This window comes from Homalodisca vitripennis, chromosome 2 (assembly GCF_021130785.1).
Source record: "Homalodisca vitripennis isolate AUS2020 chromosome 2, UT_GWSS_2.1, whole genome shotgun sequence".
Lineage (NCBI taxonomy): Eukaryota > Metazoa > Arthropoda > Insecta > Hemiptera > Cicadellidae > Homalodisca > Homalodisca vitripennis.
This window is the reverse complement of record NC_060208.1, coordinates 22,576,228-22,593,262: the sequence shown is the minus strand read 5'-3', so window position 1 is coordinate 22,593,262 and position 17,035 is coordinate 22,576,228. Positions and strand designations below refer to the sequence as shown.

At 34.6% G+C, this 17,035-nt stretch overlaps 1 protein-coding gene across 2 annotated transcripts in view; it reads right to left on the bottom strand.

The window, feature by feature from the left end:
* LOC124353680 (protein virilizer) overlaps positions 1-17,035 on the bottom strand; it is a 57,484-nt gene that overhangs the window by 25,847 nt on the left and 14,602 nt on the right. The window contains exons 6-11 of one of the 2 annotated variants that reach the window (XM_046803638.1): positions 16,897-17,000; positions 13,947-14,089; positions 11,909-12,168; positions 5,610-5,699; positions 3,403-3,568; positions 947-1,364 (exon numbers count right to left, since the gene is read on the bottom strand). In XM_046803638.1, the coding sequence (XP_046659594.1) occupies positions 947-1,364; positions 3,403-3,568; positions 5,610-5,699; positions 11,909-12,168; positions 13,947-14,089; positions 16,897-17,000 (1,181 nt within the window). The remainder of the gene's footprint in view (positions 1-946; positions 1,365-3,402; positions 3,569-5,609; positions 5,700-11,908; positions 12,169-13,946; positions 14,090-16,896; positions 17,001-17,035) is intronic. The other variant, XM_046803639.1, reaches the window with a different exon arrangement.

Genomic DNA, 17,035 nt, shown 5'->3' with positions numbered 1-17,035 from the left:
CAAGTGATTATATTGTATTTATTGAATTTTATAAATGCATTCCATTTTTACTTTGATCTAAAAGAAATACTTGGAGTTTGCACTGAATTGTTTATTTATAAATTCTCTTTTCAAAAATGTATCACAAAAGGAGGGTTAAAATTTAAAAATTGTATGTTGGAGGGATCTTCCCTATAATGGACAAAAATGTTAAAAAGTGACCTATGTTGGCCTAGAAACTTTGCATAAGTTTAATTTGTGTATCTGCAAGTATTCAAAAATTAAGTGTGCTGAGGAATTCATCATCACACTGACACGTTCTGGTTGGTGGAGTGAGTTGTCCCTATTTATTGGTATTACAATAGATTAATGCTATTAATAAAACTTTAATGACTATTAAAAGTTGTTTAACAGTATTTGGTCCCCTGATCACACATCAGTTCGGTTATTTCAATACATATTTGATAGTAACAGCAATATATGAAATAACTAATTGGCAAAAATTAAAAGCCTTATTACGTAACAATCAGCATCCTTGACCAGCAAGTAAGAGACCTGGGTTCAAGTCAGCTGGAGTGAGTACTCTGTTCATACATCTTCAATGATATTACATAACCAAATAGGTTAAATATAAATAACAAAGGACTACTAGCCCAGATTCTGCCTCGTTATATTGTTATTTGTTTATATATACTTGAGAAAATAAATGAAAACTGTCCTATTAAAAAACAATACTGCAATCAAGCTCAAATTAATTTGAACAAAACAATAAAATAACACGATTTTTTAATAACTTCAAAATAAAAATCTTTTTTACCATTTGGACAGTTTCTAACCGATTGCAGTTTGAAAATGTCTGTTACAAAAAAAATCTTTAAGAAAGGAAAAATAACATTTTGTCACAGCACAAAAATGTATTTTCTATGAAACTGGATTTTTCTCTAATAAACAGATGTCCTTTGCTGACCTATTTAGTTTGTTGAGGACCTCATAGACATTGAGCTTCCGCAGCAACGATGTAATGGCAAACTGCACCCTAGCCAGCTGTCGGCCTCGTACCATCTCCACCAATTTCCGGTAGCCCTGTGCACGCAGGAAGCGCTCTACCGCACTGCGGTAACGCAGGGCAGCGTCCAGCGACCGCAGGATCATCAGTTTGATGGACAAGGCCATGTACTCCTGGTGAAACAGGTCCAGCAGACGCTGATGCACATCGACTGCAGCCACAAGCCTCTCAGTCACACGCTCGCCACAACGGCAAATTGCCTCCGCCAGCCTCACTCCCGCCTTGATGTGCCGCAGCTTGTATCCAGGCTGTGGTTGGTTGAGAGCTTCCGAGAAGTCTAACCCGACCTCCACCCACGAAATCATCTGGTCCACACATTCTGTCAACACAACCACACTGTCATTTGGATCAACATGGAAGCAAATTTCAGGATATGTTCACCTAAAAAAAATGGCAATACATGAGGAAAACTAGAGTCCAATACACATTATGCCTGCTACATTACAAGTAATGAAATTCTGCTAAGAACCTTTTTTTGAGTTTAATCTTTTGCATCTTGGTCCATCTCATTTTGATTCACATTATAACACAGTTAGTTTAATATTCAATGAAATTTATCACATGCACTACATAAAATAATTTGGAAGAGTCAGACCATAGTTTTAATTATTCAAGAACTTCAAACAATATAGACATGCGATTTGGGACATTCCTTCTTAGAGGTGGATGATAATTTTAAGACATTTGTTTAAAAGACTTAAAATACAGTACTGCTTTGTGGCAAGATAAATTATTCAAGGTTACAATTTCTTGTGCCTTCATGCCTTCTTGAACAAATCGCTTCAGAAGAAGAACAAGCCACAAACATATGCCTCCTGACGATTATGATTTCATTGTGCAGTGAATGCACCATTTGTTATCTTCGCGCAGGCAGTCGCTGAAGTGCATTTGTTGTGTTGTGAGAGTACGTTGAGCACTGACTGACTGTACTGTCGTTAATTAGCTCTTGCACACAGTAGAAATGGATTGGAACCATTTCTTTCATTCATTTCATAAGAGTGAAGAGAGACAAGAATGCTCTTTCACTGGTACTCCATGTTTCGATCTAACTGGATCTCTTCAGCTAGTTGTCGAATACAGATTTCAGTGATCTATCCTATGATAAGGCTTTCAGATTGCAGAAAGCCTGGAGATTGTGTGAAGGTACAAGAAATTGTAACTGTAAGTAATTGAAAAAATGTTCAACTTCATGAACAAAAGTAATAAAAATCACACAAGAAATAACTCAAATATATTTACATTTATTATAATTTCGATGTTTCTAAGCGTAATAACTTGTTAATTTATTTGTTATCAATTCTTATATGATTTGAGTTAGAACTAGCACCGTTTTATCAAGGAACACATTTATAAATTATGTTAATTCAAAAAGAAACAAAGATGATTTTAAAAGCACATACTAGATATATTAAAACCATTTTATTATCACATGTTAACGCTATATCTGCCAGTTTTAAACTGCTATATAGCTCCAGGCCTACTTTGGACTATTTACAAGACTTTAGAAAAAAATCGTATCAAATACCACTGTTTGTTTAAAGTTCATTTTGACAGTGGAAGGATAGTGATAATTTTTCAAACATTTGCCGTATTTCAATAATACAATAAATCAGTAACATTATGTTTTGAGATCTACAATCTGATCTCTTCCACTGGTGGACTAGCATAACATATAACTACAATGTAAGTTAGAATAAACTATCATGGGGTATTGATGAAGTCCAATCAAAAGCTAAGCATTTTGTAAAACAATTAGCAGCTAAATTTGTTACAATACTCAATACGTCCTCTGATCTTGGTCAATTCCCTTCGAAACTGGAAGTATAACAAATTTACCCAAAGCACAAGATCTACAAGTAAACTGAAAAACTATCAACCAATCTCTTTGATCTCCTCTTTATCTAAAATTATTGAAAAAATTTCCCTAAAAAGGATGGAACACTTGCAGTCCACAAACTGCTAAAAAAAAACCAACATCGATTACTGAAGGTAAGATCACAATCACTGCCATAACAAAGCTTAGTAGAATATGTTACAGACCAACTGGAAGATGACAAACTTGTCTGAGCCATCCTTTTAGACTGCAGTAAAGCGTTAGATTGCTTGGAACATGATCTGATATTGAAGAAATGATCAATTCTGGGTTTTCAGGGAAAACCGAAGGATTAGGTGCCAACTTGAAGGTCGCAACCAGATCGTGGAGATCCATAGAACTATAAATAAAACAGCATGCACTTTTAAATCTCACCCTCAGCCAGTAACTAGAAAAGTTTTGATTGAACTGTAAGCTATTTGTTTTTCTAGTTACATGTTTTAAGTAGCTTGAAACTTGTGCACAATTTGAGTTTAGAAGTTACCATCAGTCAGCTGACAAGGCAGTAGAGTCACCAACTGTTCCACACTGTGGACCCATGCTTCCTTGTGCGCGCCAGTGGTGCGTTCTGTGGGTGCACTGCGTAGTACCTCACTGATACGTGAGGCTGCCACATTCGGCAGCAGCTCATTCGCCGGATCACTTAGGTGCTGTACACAAAAGAGGTAAATTATTATCATGAAGAATACTCCAGTATAATACTGTAACTATGGTCACAAGAAGCCAACTTAAATTAAACCCTTAACTACTGAGTTTTTAGCTGTAGTGTAATGGCTCTCTGCCGAATTTATGTTACGATCTATTAAAAACAATTACTTGTATTGTTTAGGTATTTACTAACAATGAACACATGAAAGAATAGTAGAAATAGGTAATACATGAAAAAGTTGTTACTCTAATATTGCGGAGGGGGGATCTGGTTGTGGGAAGGGGAGGGGGAATAAAAAAAACATATTTATTTCTCTTACCTTTGTAATCTTATAAAATTTTAAAGTTGAAATGGAAGATTTTACACACTAAAAATTATTATTTTACACTATACATACTATTTACAACACATTCACTCCTTTTTAGTAGTTTTTGGGCAAGTGGTATTCAGTGAAGCAAGGCGCTTCACACCCCGTGAAAAGAGGCATGAGTTTATAATTTAATAATGAAACAAGAAAAAACATTTCAAAAAAGGAACTGTGAACTCAAAGTGAGGTTTACCTTTGATGCTTAACCGACCAAGAATAATTCTCCATGACTACAATTATGGCAAAAACTGCATGGAAAACCTCACATGAGAGTAGGTAGTGACGTAAGAATATTATTTATTAAACTAAAAAATTACCTCCATCCACTTAAACAATGATTTATTTATTTATCATTACTTGTTTTTACTGCAGAACAAGATCAGTACACACATATTGAAAATTAAGTATTTATCCTTAAAAGTAAAGTAAGTAAAAATACAGAAAATTCACTCAACAATATTGAATTTACAGTTTTTTGGAACTTTGAAAATATATTTTTCCTAAAAGAAATTAAAAATTCTTAATTTTTTGTTTAAAAACTTAAGAGCGTGAACGATCCTTTTACTGTGATGTAATCTGTCAACAGTGCTCCAAGCGTTAATAGATTTTATACAATAGCCATAAAATTTTCATACTAATAGGTTTAGTATCCATTTTAAAACTTTACGACCAACTGAAATCTTTTTACAGCAATAGTAAGAATGATTCTCTTTCTATTTACTCAGAGATTGTAATGCTTCAAAGATAAGAACTAATTAATCACTTTTTACAAAACTCAAAGCAAGCAGTGTTTAATAAAAACTATTTCTCTATACAACAAAATTATTAGTATAAAAATTATAAACTTTTCATTGTGAATTTAAAGTTTGTGTACTTTGTGTCTATAACAGGTCCGTCCTAAAATATGACCAAAGATTTTTACACTGGACATTCAATCAACATAATGAACATTTATTCAGTACAGGCTACCATATGTCCAAAACATATACAAGTAACTATTAGGTAAATTTGTTTATACACTTTGTCTATTTATTTACTTATAAGCTATTATTTAAGTTGTAGTTTATTTATACACCATAAACTTAAGAAAATTTTGTGATAAGATCCTTTTTCTGTATAAGAATTTATGTTAGAAACTAACTACGTCTTGGAAAATATCTTTTTTTTTCTGTTTGGTGACCTGTTAAATGTTAAATTTTAATTTTTTTTTAATTTTTGCTAATTATTATATTAGTTTGGTTTAAGTTATATGTCAGCTGTTGCTCGTATTTAATTTAATTATTATATGCAAATTTTTGTTATTATTTAACTATTATTCAATATTATTAATTATTAGTAATTATACTTATTGTAGGTTGACGCTATTCATTGTACAATGTATATTTTATTGAATAAAGGATTTTTGAAGTTTGAATTTGAGTAATCATTGTACCGAATTTCATTAAAATTTGTTGAGTTGGTATAGTTGTTGAGTTCAAAAGTGTTATATACCCAATAGAACATCACACTGTTATAAGGTTCATCATTAAGAGCAGCATCTGAAGATTGGAGTATGACAGGATGGGAAATATTTGTTAGTATAGTACAACACTAAATATGATTGTCATTTTTATTTTAGAAAATAAAATTGAAAACAGTTCCTATACTTATTTATGTAATTGTTGTTCCTACTCACCAACAAGGCCGGCAACTCGCAAGTGTAAGGGTTGAATGTCTTGAGGGGATCGTCAGGATACTCTGAGAAGTCGTAGTCCATGTCCTGAAACTGTGCGGTTCTGTCAATTTTGATAATTTCATTACTTTTACAGGATGACTCTAATCCTAATTTAAACTATCCTACATTAAAAAACAACTCAAAATAAATTTTGAGTTGTTAATTTGTTAAATTTTGAGCTATCTTTCAAGTCAAATTATACACTATGTGTAAAACTATTGTGTTTCTGGTTTAACAAATAGTACACTGCGTGTTAAATTAAATATGATCAAATTTTGCTAGCTATCTTTCAAGTCAAATTATACACTATGTGTAAAACTATTGTGTTTCTGGTTTAACAAAGAGTACACTGCGTGTTAAATTAAATATGATCTATTGTAAAGCTGTATTGACTGTTGTTATCAAGAAATTTAACATAAATACTTCCAGAAATTTGAGGACAAAAAATAAAATATAAGGGTTAAGAACTAAAATATGAATCTGTAACAAAAATGTTAACATTGGTTGACATTCTTATCTTGTTCAAATGTCTTTTAATTCTTTGTAAAAAACGAAGACATTAATATAATCAATAAAACAAATAAACTTAACATAAAACCTCATTCCGCTGGCTAATGCTGTCATTTGCAACACGATACGAGGACTGCCAAGAGTCAGTAGTGACAAACGAATGCTGCCAACATCACAGTTTCTCCTTTACAAGAAAGATTGGTGTACTTAAGAAGCCCAGCTATCAGACTTTTTCAGATGTTCTACTAGAACATTAGTTAGTCTTTTAAGCCTAAGAGATAAACTATCAGTACATTGTTAATTCCTCCTAAAAAAGTTAAGAAATAGAAAATATCAGAAGACAACAAGAGAAGTTGACTCGAAAACATAATTTCTTTTATCCTTCATTAATTAAGTGACTTATTATTTAAATTTAGGTGTTCAGTTTAACTGAATTACCAGATTAGCTAGCTTCTTACAACATAACTTCTTACTGCAAGTCGTCTGCAAGATGGTGGCAGGTTGAAAAAGTGTATATGTGGTGGCTCGTGCTCAAAAGCAGTGTTAGATAGGCATAATGCGATAATGTGTTATGGAAATCTGTAAAAAATGGTGTGGCTATATTGCTTGTGCAAGTATTTCAAAGCCTCAATACGACTATTTTAAAAACATTTCAAGTATGCCAGGAATAAAATGGTACTGTGTTTCTTGCCTTCCAAATGCTGTTATCAAACAAAGTACCGAGTCTGCGTCGGGAACTGATCTGCATCCGTCGAACGAATCTGACTGCTCCGCGATTCTTAACGTTGTAGTGACAGAATTGGAAGAAATAACCAAAAATAATAACCTGTTTGTCTAAAAGGTTAAGTGAACTTGAAAATGAAAATAATGTGTTTTTAGGACACAGCTAAATGAAAATATGCGACATTTCCATGCCAACTCAAAAATTGAAAACATCCACAAACGAATCCAAAGAACCGAATCGTTCTGGAACGGTTCAGGGAAAGAGAGTTGTTCCCAATACATCGAACAGCGTAATAAATCCAGAAAATAGGAATGGAACCTAACCTTAGTGAATATGGTAAATGAAATTACCTGATGACAAAATTAAAACCCCATCTTATGTAGATATTGTTTAAAACCCGAACTTCTAAACGGCTTACAAATAGAATATGCCAAGATGTAAATAACAAAAAATGTTGAAGCAAGTCTAGGCTCAAATAGTGACTCGGACACTACTCGGACTGAAACCTCTTTTCGGTTGGTTGCAAGTGACGATGTTTCTCCTTCTAAGACAGAAAATAAGTTAAATAAAGATTGGCAAGCTGTTGGGCCTAGAAGGAAAAATGTGAGAAATAAAATAGGAAAGCTGTACAGTGAGGTTAGGAATGGACTTGGCAAGGCTATCTAGGCCTAAGCAAAAATAGGGTAAGCCATACCCAGAGTCATCCAAATACAAAAAGAAACACTCTATTTATAATCGGTACAGGTGATAGTGTCTCATCAAGCCTTCTCGGTGCTAAGACGAAGGCTTGGTTTCATTTGGAAAAGTCGCTATGGGAACGAGTGAAGAGGATGTTCAATGTTTTTGTAAGTAAAGCCTTTCCTAATATTAGTTTTTAGTGTTGAAAAACTTGAAAACAAGGGAGTAAACAAGAGCTTCAAGCTAGGAGTAGATTTTTTACATAAAGATAAGGTTATGGATTGTACCCGCTGGCCCAGAAATGTCACACTGAAGCGTTTTTTATTCAGAGAAACACACAAACTCTCAGTGTAACTTAGTTTCTCATTTGTCTAACATTCAGTCTAGTGAATATTATTCCTCCCTAGCCTTAAACCTCCCAAACAACTAGACATAGGCCTAAGTTAAAAAAAGCCTATGAAAAATTATAGCTCAGACAAGGTAATAGCCTCAATAAATGTTCAATGTTTAAGGACAAAAAATGGAGGTTCTATCTTTTCTTTATATTGGAAACTAGACCAAATATACTGTGCATTTCAGAGCATTGGCTAGTTAAAGATGAAATTGGATGTGTACACCAAAATTGAAGATTTAAATTTGGCGGATGCCTATTGTAGACAGGAACATAAAAATGGAGGCACAGCAGTTTATGTTAAAAATAAATCTTAGATATAAAAAACTTAACCTTGAACAATTTTGTAAAGAACTAACTTTAGAAATTGCCGCTATTGAGCTCTTGGACTCTTCTTTAATGATCATCATGTCGATTTACCGCTCTCTCCTGATGGTGATTTTGATGAGTTTATCCAACTTCTGGACAAATGTTTTACTTTTCTTTCTCTTTCTCGAAATAAGAAAAAACTTGTGGTCTGTGGTGACTTTAATGTACACTGTACCAGAAAAAAATCACGGGAAGAGAACATTTTTTACAAACATAGCTCATTAGTCATGGCCTATACATTTCAAACAGACTACCCACAAGAGGCACAGCGTGCATAGATTCCATGGCTACAAATTTTGATTCTTGGGATTAATAAGGTGGAAGTCATTGAACCTATGATTGCGGACCCATAGTGCAGTTATATTATGACAATAAAGTCAAGTTTGGGAAATGGTAAACACAAAGAAGTTTCATGGCATGATAAGTTATAGTTTTACAAAGCGCGTCATCAAGGATGAGCAGCTGCCTTTTACTAAGGAGGGCTCTAAAAAACGTAAACTGGCCAATTGAATTGGGTGATCACTATTTATCTGAGCACTCCTTTGATAGATTTCTTCAAAACCTTTAATTACAATTTTGATATATTTTTTCCATTAAAACCTTTAAAAAAAAATCCAGAAAAACGGAACTAAATGTCAGTTTAAAGATAAATCTTGGTATACAGCAGACTTGCACAGACTTAAAAACTTAGTAGTTCTTCTAAATGATCATTATAAATCAGCAGTCTCACCAAAAGACCGTGATGAGTACTATGCATTATATTGTAAAACAAATAAACAATACAGACTGGAAGTAACAGAAGCTAAGAAGGCCTTTCAACGTCCACACGACCATCAGGTCATCCTCCAACATGTGTAAAGCGGCCTGGGATATTATAAACTCACCCACAGACCTAAGAAGCCATATGCTTCCTGCTCAGAAAGTCCCTGACAACATAAACAATTTCTTCATAGAGGCTGTTGAATAGATAGTGACAAACCTTCCGGAGATGGACTTTAACCCTCTGTATATTGCAAATAGGCCTAAAGCCTATATTAGACCATTGGTTTAGAGGTGCGGCCTCCACTAGATATTATAAAAATAGTAAATAGGCTAAAGAACTCTAGAAGCCCGGATATCTATGGTGTTCATTGCTTTGTTTTAAAAAAAGCGGTGATCCATGAAGTAGCAAACCCTCTATCAGTAGTAATAAACATGTGTCTTAGTCGAGGGTATCTTCCAGATGCTTTGAAGATTGCACGCAGAGTCCCCATCTACAAGAAAGGAAATCCCTGAGGAACTGGTGAATTACAGGCCAGTTTCAGTTCTGCCAGTGGTGTCTAAGGTCATGGAGTCAATAATGAAAAAACAGTTGTTGATTTTTTTTGAGTCCAACAATCTGCTCAGCAACACCCAACATGGCTTCAGAAGTGGACGTTCTACAAACCACTGCCTTATTATCCATAGCATCAAAGATAATGGAAGCTTTCGAGGCTGGCGAATCAATGGCTCTTGCGCTCTGTGATCTGAGCCGAGCATTTCGATTGTGTGCCGCATAAGATACTACTTAGCAAGCTAAATTCCTATGGGATCGAAGGAACAGTTCACAAAACTATTTCCAGCTATCTCGAAAATAGACAACAGAGGGTATCGCTTGGTGGGGCTACTTCAGGAAGTAGAGAAGTCATGCATGGAGTGCCACAAGGTTCCATCCTGGGACCTTTGCTCTTCTTAATTCTTGTGAATGATTTAAGACTGGGAGGCAGGGCAGTGCTGTTTGCAGATGACACTACGCTCCTGTCCAGAGGAAAGCTGATACACTCCGTGCTTCAGGAAGCCGAGGACTTGTTAGCAGATGCCAAGAGGTGGTTCACCACAAACAAACTAAAAATTAAACGAAGAAAAAACACAACTGATATTCTGTACTCTAAAAAATGGAGATGTCATAGAGGACTGTGATGAGGCCGTTAAAATACTCGGTTTCTGGCTGGACCCGAAGTTAAATTGGAATTGCCACATAGACAAAGTCTGCACAAAAAACTCTCCAGGGTTTATCTTTCTTGCTGAGAAAACACTGAGAAACGTGGTACCAGAGTGGTGCCTGGTAACGGGTGTAACCACGCACTTTTTCACAGCCACCTAGCCTATGGTATTCTGCTTCTGGGGCCATGCATCCATCAGCATGCAGCAGAATACTTGTTCTCTCCAAAAGAAGGCGCTACGCATCATTACATCTTCAGACCATCTGGAGCATTGTAGGCCTATTTTCAAACGCCTCAGGGTATTAAACGGTTCAAGGCCAATATGTAATGAACTCGCTTATATACGTAAAGGAGAATGAATCTCTGTTTGGGAGAAGACAAGATGTCCATGGCTACAACACTCGCCATGCAAAAGACCTAAACACCCTAAAATGTAGACTTTCAAAATCGTTGAACAGTTTTCCAATAGCAGCGGTCAAACTATACAACAGCCTACCAGAAAGCATCAGAAATATGAACACTATTAAGTTTCAAGGAAGCTATATGGTCCAGACTTTACAAGTAGGCCTATCTATGCACTACCACTCAGGAACTTGAAGATGACCCACTGTTCTAGTCCTGCCACCATAAACCTTTGTAAATAGTGTATATAGTTTTAAATACTTGACAAAATTGTTCTGAACAAATTGCAAACAGTTTTTAAAACAAAATTGACACAGTCTATCTGGTTTTATCAGTCAAAGACGAAGACATCAAGTATCAAGTAAGTATCAAGTACTACTATTTTCACCACATGTTATTTCTATTAGCGGGGTAAACCAGTGAACAGGGAGCAGGTGATTGGTTGATGCATGAGATACAGAGTGAGAGATGAGTCTGGCAAAGGGCAGAATGATAAGCTCTGCAGGATAAGTGTGGCGGAGTCGTTCAGGTGCAGTCGTCGGGAACGTATCAAGAGGAGAGCAGGGCAGGGCGGTGTTCGGTGACTTGTCAGATTGCTGTGGGGTGTTGACGACAGGGATATGTTGTATTTTTTAGTTATATGTTTGTTGTTAATTTAGCGTTAGTGATAATAATTGTGAAAAAGAGTAAGTAAATAATGATGAGTGAGTATTTGTGGGTAGGTCAGAGAAGGGTGTATGACGGGCTGCACTATGGGATTAATTTAAAAAAGTAGTGTTTGGTTAATGTTTGAGTTGGGGGATAAAGACTGTATTTTTTGGTAGTTGTTTTATTGTTCTTAATTAACGTAGAGCGTCAAAAATGGCTGGCTGTTCTCTCACCAAGATCCACCTCTGGGTATACACAATGGGACTGGCTTTGCCACAGGTTAGGACGTGTTGTGATGATATTCTTTTAATATCGACTAGTGACATTGCTCCCGTTATTCTACAACTGTATGGGACTCTAAATACTGTATAGTTATGGAGTAAAGACATTTTTAATTGTCAGTTCCATTTCACTGGAAAGACTCAAGAAAGCATGGGGTGTTGTGGCTGCAATAGATTCAACACATTTGTGATGGTTCACACGTAACTGTGATGTCTTGCAAACAACAAAGAAGTAATCTTCGTATGTTTACATTCTACTTGTTAATCTCGGAGGACATACATGTACAGTAAATCACCTGGGGGTCACTGTCATCTGCTATCTCCTCATCGCTCAAGATTGGCTCGAAAGGCTCCACGTCCAGACTGTGGTCCTCTGCCTGTGGGGTGGGAGGCAGGGCGGGGGGTGGAGGAGTCAGAGCGGGAGGTGTGGCCACGGCAGGTGGTGGTGGTGGCTCTCCCTCCCCCTCCCCCTCCGCCTCTGGTATCTCCCCCTCAGAGATGGACTCCACGTCGCCGGGAGACAACGAGTCAAACGCCGCTTGAGGTGAAGTTGACTCTGTAACGTTGAGTAAAGAAATTGACAACTACAATTATATACTTAAGTAGACTGATAAATATTTCTAAATACGAGAAGACCAAAGGTTTTTATGTTATTGATTGTGAAATGCATTACTGATATTGCAATAAAAATAAACTAGCACTCAATAAAAAACCACTTGGTCTTCTCCATAAGCTAGTTTTATTATTAAACGTTCCTCCTACTTCTGTAACTAGTCCATAAACTTTATATAACTTGAAGACCTCTTACGGTTTATTGTAAAGCTCACACAACTTTAAAATTTAACATTTTGTGAGAAATTTAAACTTGAAGATGAAAATGTACATTGTTTCTAAATGTACCAATGTGACAAGCAGGTTCTATGTGTTATTTTATTATGTAATTGATAAGGAAGAATCAGTTAAAAATCATTTCACTGAACTAAATATTTTAACAGTGCATAGCCTTTACATTTTAGAATGTGTGATGTATGTTAAGACTCATCAGTCCAGTTTCAAGAGTCACTGTGAAAATCATACATATAACACTAGAAATAAGAAGGAATTAGTATTACCTAAGCATAATTTGGAGTATTATAAAAAAAAAACTTCTTATGCTGGAATAAAATTTTTAAAATCAATTCCAAAAATAATATCAAGTGTTCGAGACATAAAGAAGTTCAAATCAATGTTAAAAAAGTATTTAATTCAAAAGGCATTTTATTCATTTGAAGAATTTTATACAATATTATGATTTTACTCATAACTATTATAGTAACTTATTTTTAGTGACGCTATTTATTGTACTCATGTGCAAAATATAAATAAAGATATTAAATAAAAAAATAAATAAAAAAAATATTAAAGAATCTAACAAAATGTTTGCTACCATTTTTGCTAGGATGTAGATAATTATAATGATGTGGTCAAATTATGATAAGTTAGAAATAACCAGAAAGAATTGTGATTTAAATAACAGATTTTTATGACAATCAACATACTTCAATCATAAAAAATAAGTTCAGGTTGATATTTTTAAAACAACTGTTTCACATTTGTGGCCACAACTCTCAATAAATGAACAAAAGAGGATGTTGTGGTTACATTCAAGATGTAATATAAAACATGTATTATAAAACATGTAAAATATATGATGAATAAAGTAAGTAATATAATTTTTCTTATGCCTCTACACGGCCTGACAGACTGTCATGTGACCCAGACAGTTTTGTCCGGTCGTGATAACGGTCTTTTGTTTGATAATTTTAGGTCAAGTGCTGGAAAACCTTATCATTATTTGGGATGACAATATTAGTGACAAAACAATAACATATAAATCACTGAAAATAAAATTGATTATTGCATCTAAAATGTTACATATTGTTCAGGATTACATATTTTAGGTAATATATAATAAATTTTATTACAAAATATATTTATAAACAATATTTTGTAAAATTTAATGTTTTTACTCAAAATCACAACTATTTTCAAATAATAACATTCTAATGTACAAAACATTGTTTTATTTAATTTTTTTTTAGTTACTTTGTGAAATGTTCACAAACATTTAAAAACCTTGTTTAAAACAATCAAAAAATGTATTATTGTAAAATTTAACACTAAAATTTTTAATTTTTATACAAATAACATTTTGTTTAAGTAATTGTTATAAAAAGTTGGAATAGAGATTTTATAACATTTCAAAAGCACGCAAAATATATGTAACACTTTTGAGAAGTGAACTGCAAATTTGACATTAAAAGGGTTCAAAGGAGAGAAGGATCAAACACTCACCTTTTTTGGTGGTACCGTGGTCAGGCGGAGACATTTCAACTTCAGCAGGGGGGTGTGGAGGAGGAGGAGTGCGAGGCCGGCCACCCCAACCACGGTAATACCTCCCTCTCTCATACTCAGGACTGCACTCTCTCCCATGCTCTCTGAAATTAATCAACTTATTCAATATTATGACGATCATGGTAAGATGATGCATCATTTTGTAACAGAATGTTGTAAAATTAACTTCAATCGCAGATAAAAATGAAATTAAACTTGTAAGAACAAATTTGTTAAATGATTTTATTGTAAGAAACCTTAAAAATTCCTGTTAATATTGTAAAATACATAAAACATAGTTTTGATTTATTAAAGCTCTGTTGTATATTATTTTTTTTTTTAATATTATAAGTTTTTTTCTCCTGTAATGTATATTAAATCAACATAGTCATAGTTTTAAGCCATTATTGGTTATTTTGCACCTACTATCAGAATTTTATGACGCAAATTTATGATATTCGCATACCTACGAAATTTGCCCGTTAATTCCATGAGTAATTGAGTTTGTTTGTGCATAGTTGACTATCAATAAATGGATTAAAATAATTAGTATTGTTTGATTCACAGGAAAAAATTGATTGATCTGATCACCCCCAAATATATTTTCTGGCTTTGTCACTCACACAACTTTGCATAGGCAACTTCACTGAAAAACCAATTTGCATTTATAGCGATCAGGTCAGAAACACATATCATGTTATGCAAATCATCCTTGTCATTTTGTTACCATCTGGGCCATGGAACACTGTTGCTCAGAGCAATTCACCAAAACACAACTTCAAAGTTTTTCCTTAGTGAAATTTATTTCAAGTTCGTTAAGTTTTTCTTTCACAAAAAAGATGGAAGCAATGTTTAATTGAATTTCCAATAATGATAGTGCACCCATCATTTAAAAGCTCAAATATTTGTAAACAATTTTTAATTTATACATATTGCAGAATTTAAAAGATTTGAAATGCAACTTTTCAAAAGTTAATTTACCACAGAATAATATGACTGTGAGACCAAGGTAAAGTAACAATGTTTACTTACGCAAAACCAGATTAAGCATCAGTGAACAAAGCCAGATTTATAAAACCAGATAAACATACATAAACTTTCACCAGAAAAAAGAGAATACAATACTGTAAAAAGTGCATTAATGTGAATGAGAAATTTGTGCAGAAAAATGTATTTTTATCCAGTTCAAGAATATTTTGAAGGACTCTAGGTAATAGTGTGCTTTGAAAATAATATACAACCAACTCCATAAATGCCACAGTGCCACAATATGTAATTTTCAAATAAATTAATTATCAAAATCACAATACCTTACATAGCTACTTAAAAATAATAACATTTTATACATGTGACTTTCCTATGTGATAATAGGACCAATTATTATTAAATTGCAGTCACATGGCCTTCCATACCAGATCCAGACACTAAGGACCCCTCAAACTACACAGGTTATATGAGGGCTATCCAGAAAGTAGAGTACGTTATGCTCTGTAGCCGCTAGGGGCAGGACTATCACAGCCATTTTGATGCCTAGGTGATTCTCCGTTCAGTGGCTATCCAGCCATGCTAATGAGAGGTTACTGTTGATTCTTGTTGTTTTACAATAGCAGTTTAAAATGTGTGACGTAATTGAAAATCCTGCGAGTTGTGAAGTACGTTCTGTAATACGGTTTTTGTTGGCTAAGCAAAATAAAACAACTCTGTGAAGTTTATGGGAGCGATGTTATTACTGAAGGTGAGGTGGGTGGTACCCTAGGTTTAAAAATGACTGAACTAATGTGCATGATGATGAACGAAGTGGACAGCCAAGTATTGTGTCCAATTAAATTTTCTCTAAATTCGATGATATTAAAGAAGACCGCCGATTCAAAATAACAGAACTCTCACTTAGTTCTTCTAAAATTTCAAGGAGTGAGTAACAAAATTGTTACACAGAGCTAGGTTACCATAAATTTTGAGCAAGATTAGTACCAAAAATCTTAACAGAACCCATTAAAAACAGCATATGGCTGCTTCATCAATATTTTTGGACTCTTACGAAAAAGATGGTGACTTGCTACTCGATTGATTCATTACAAGAGACAAGACTTGTGTAAAACATGTGAATTGTGAAACCAAATTACAGTCTATGGAGTAGGGGCACACACATTCCCAAAATAACCAAGGAAATGCATGCAAAAATTGTCAGGAAGGAAGATTATGGTAACTGTGGGACAGGAAAGGAGAACGTGGCGCATTAGAAAGTGGCACAACCATAAATTCTACGAGGTATTGTAAAACCTTGCAAAACTTAAGAAGAGCAATACAAACAAGCACAGAGGAAAGTTAAGTTTGAAAATTTTGATTTTGTATGCCCGACCACACAGCAAATCGGCCTCGAGAAGTCCTGGATGCTTTAAAGTGGGAGGTGTTCCTAAATCCGCCTTACAGTCTGGACCTTGCACCCAGCAACTACCACCTGTTTCTAGCAATGAAGATCTCGCTTGCGACGCAGCACTTTGATGACAACGTGGAACTGCGGGAGAATGTGACTACCTAGTTGTAGTCTCATGCGGCAGAATTTTACAACGCTGGAATTTCAAAACTCGCTCACCGCTATGATAAGTGCCTAAATTTGTATGATGATTATGTTGAAAAATAGTATTTTAATGTAACTTTCAAATGTATATAATACAATTTTTTCCCTTGTACTTTGTTTCTTTTTATCAAAACGTAATCTACTTCCTGGATAGCCCTTGTACAATGCCACACACTCACAATCTAGACACTCACATCTGAGCAGATTTAAAGAGTTCCATGAGTGGTAGCAGTGAATGAATATTTAAACATTGCTATACTAATAAAAGGTTTATGTGGACATTGTGACACAAATTAATGTTTAAACAGAATGACTGATAAGCCTTACATATACCTGAACTCTCTATGCCTCATGTCCCGTTCTCGTTCCTTCCGATCCCATGCCTTCTCTTCCCCGGGTCTCTGGTCCCACTCACCCTCATACTTGTAGCCTTCGGCCTATAACATTACATACAATTCAACTATTTCATTAC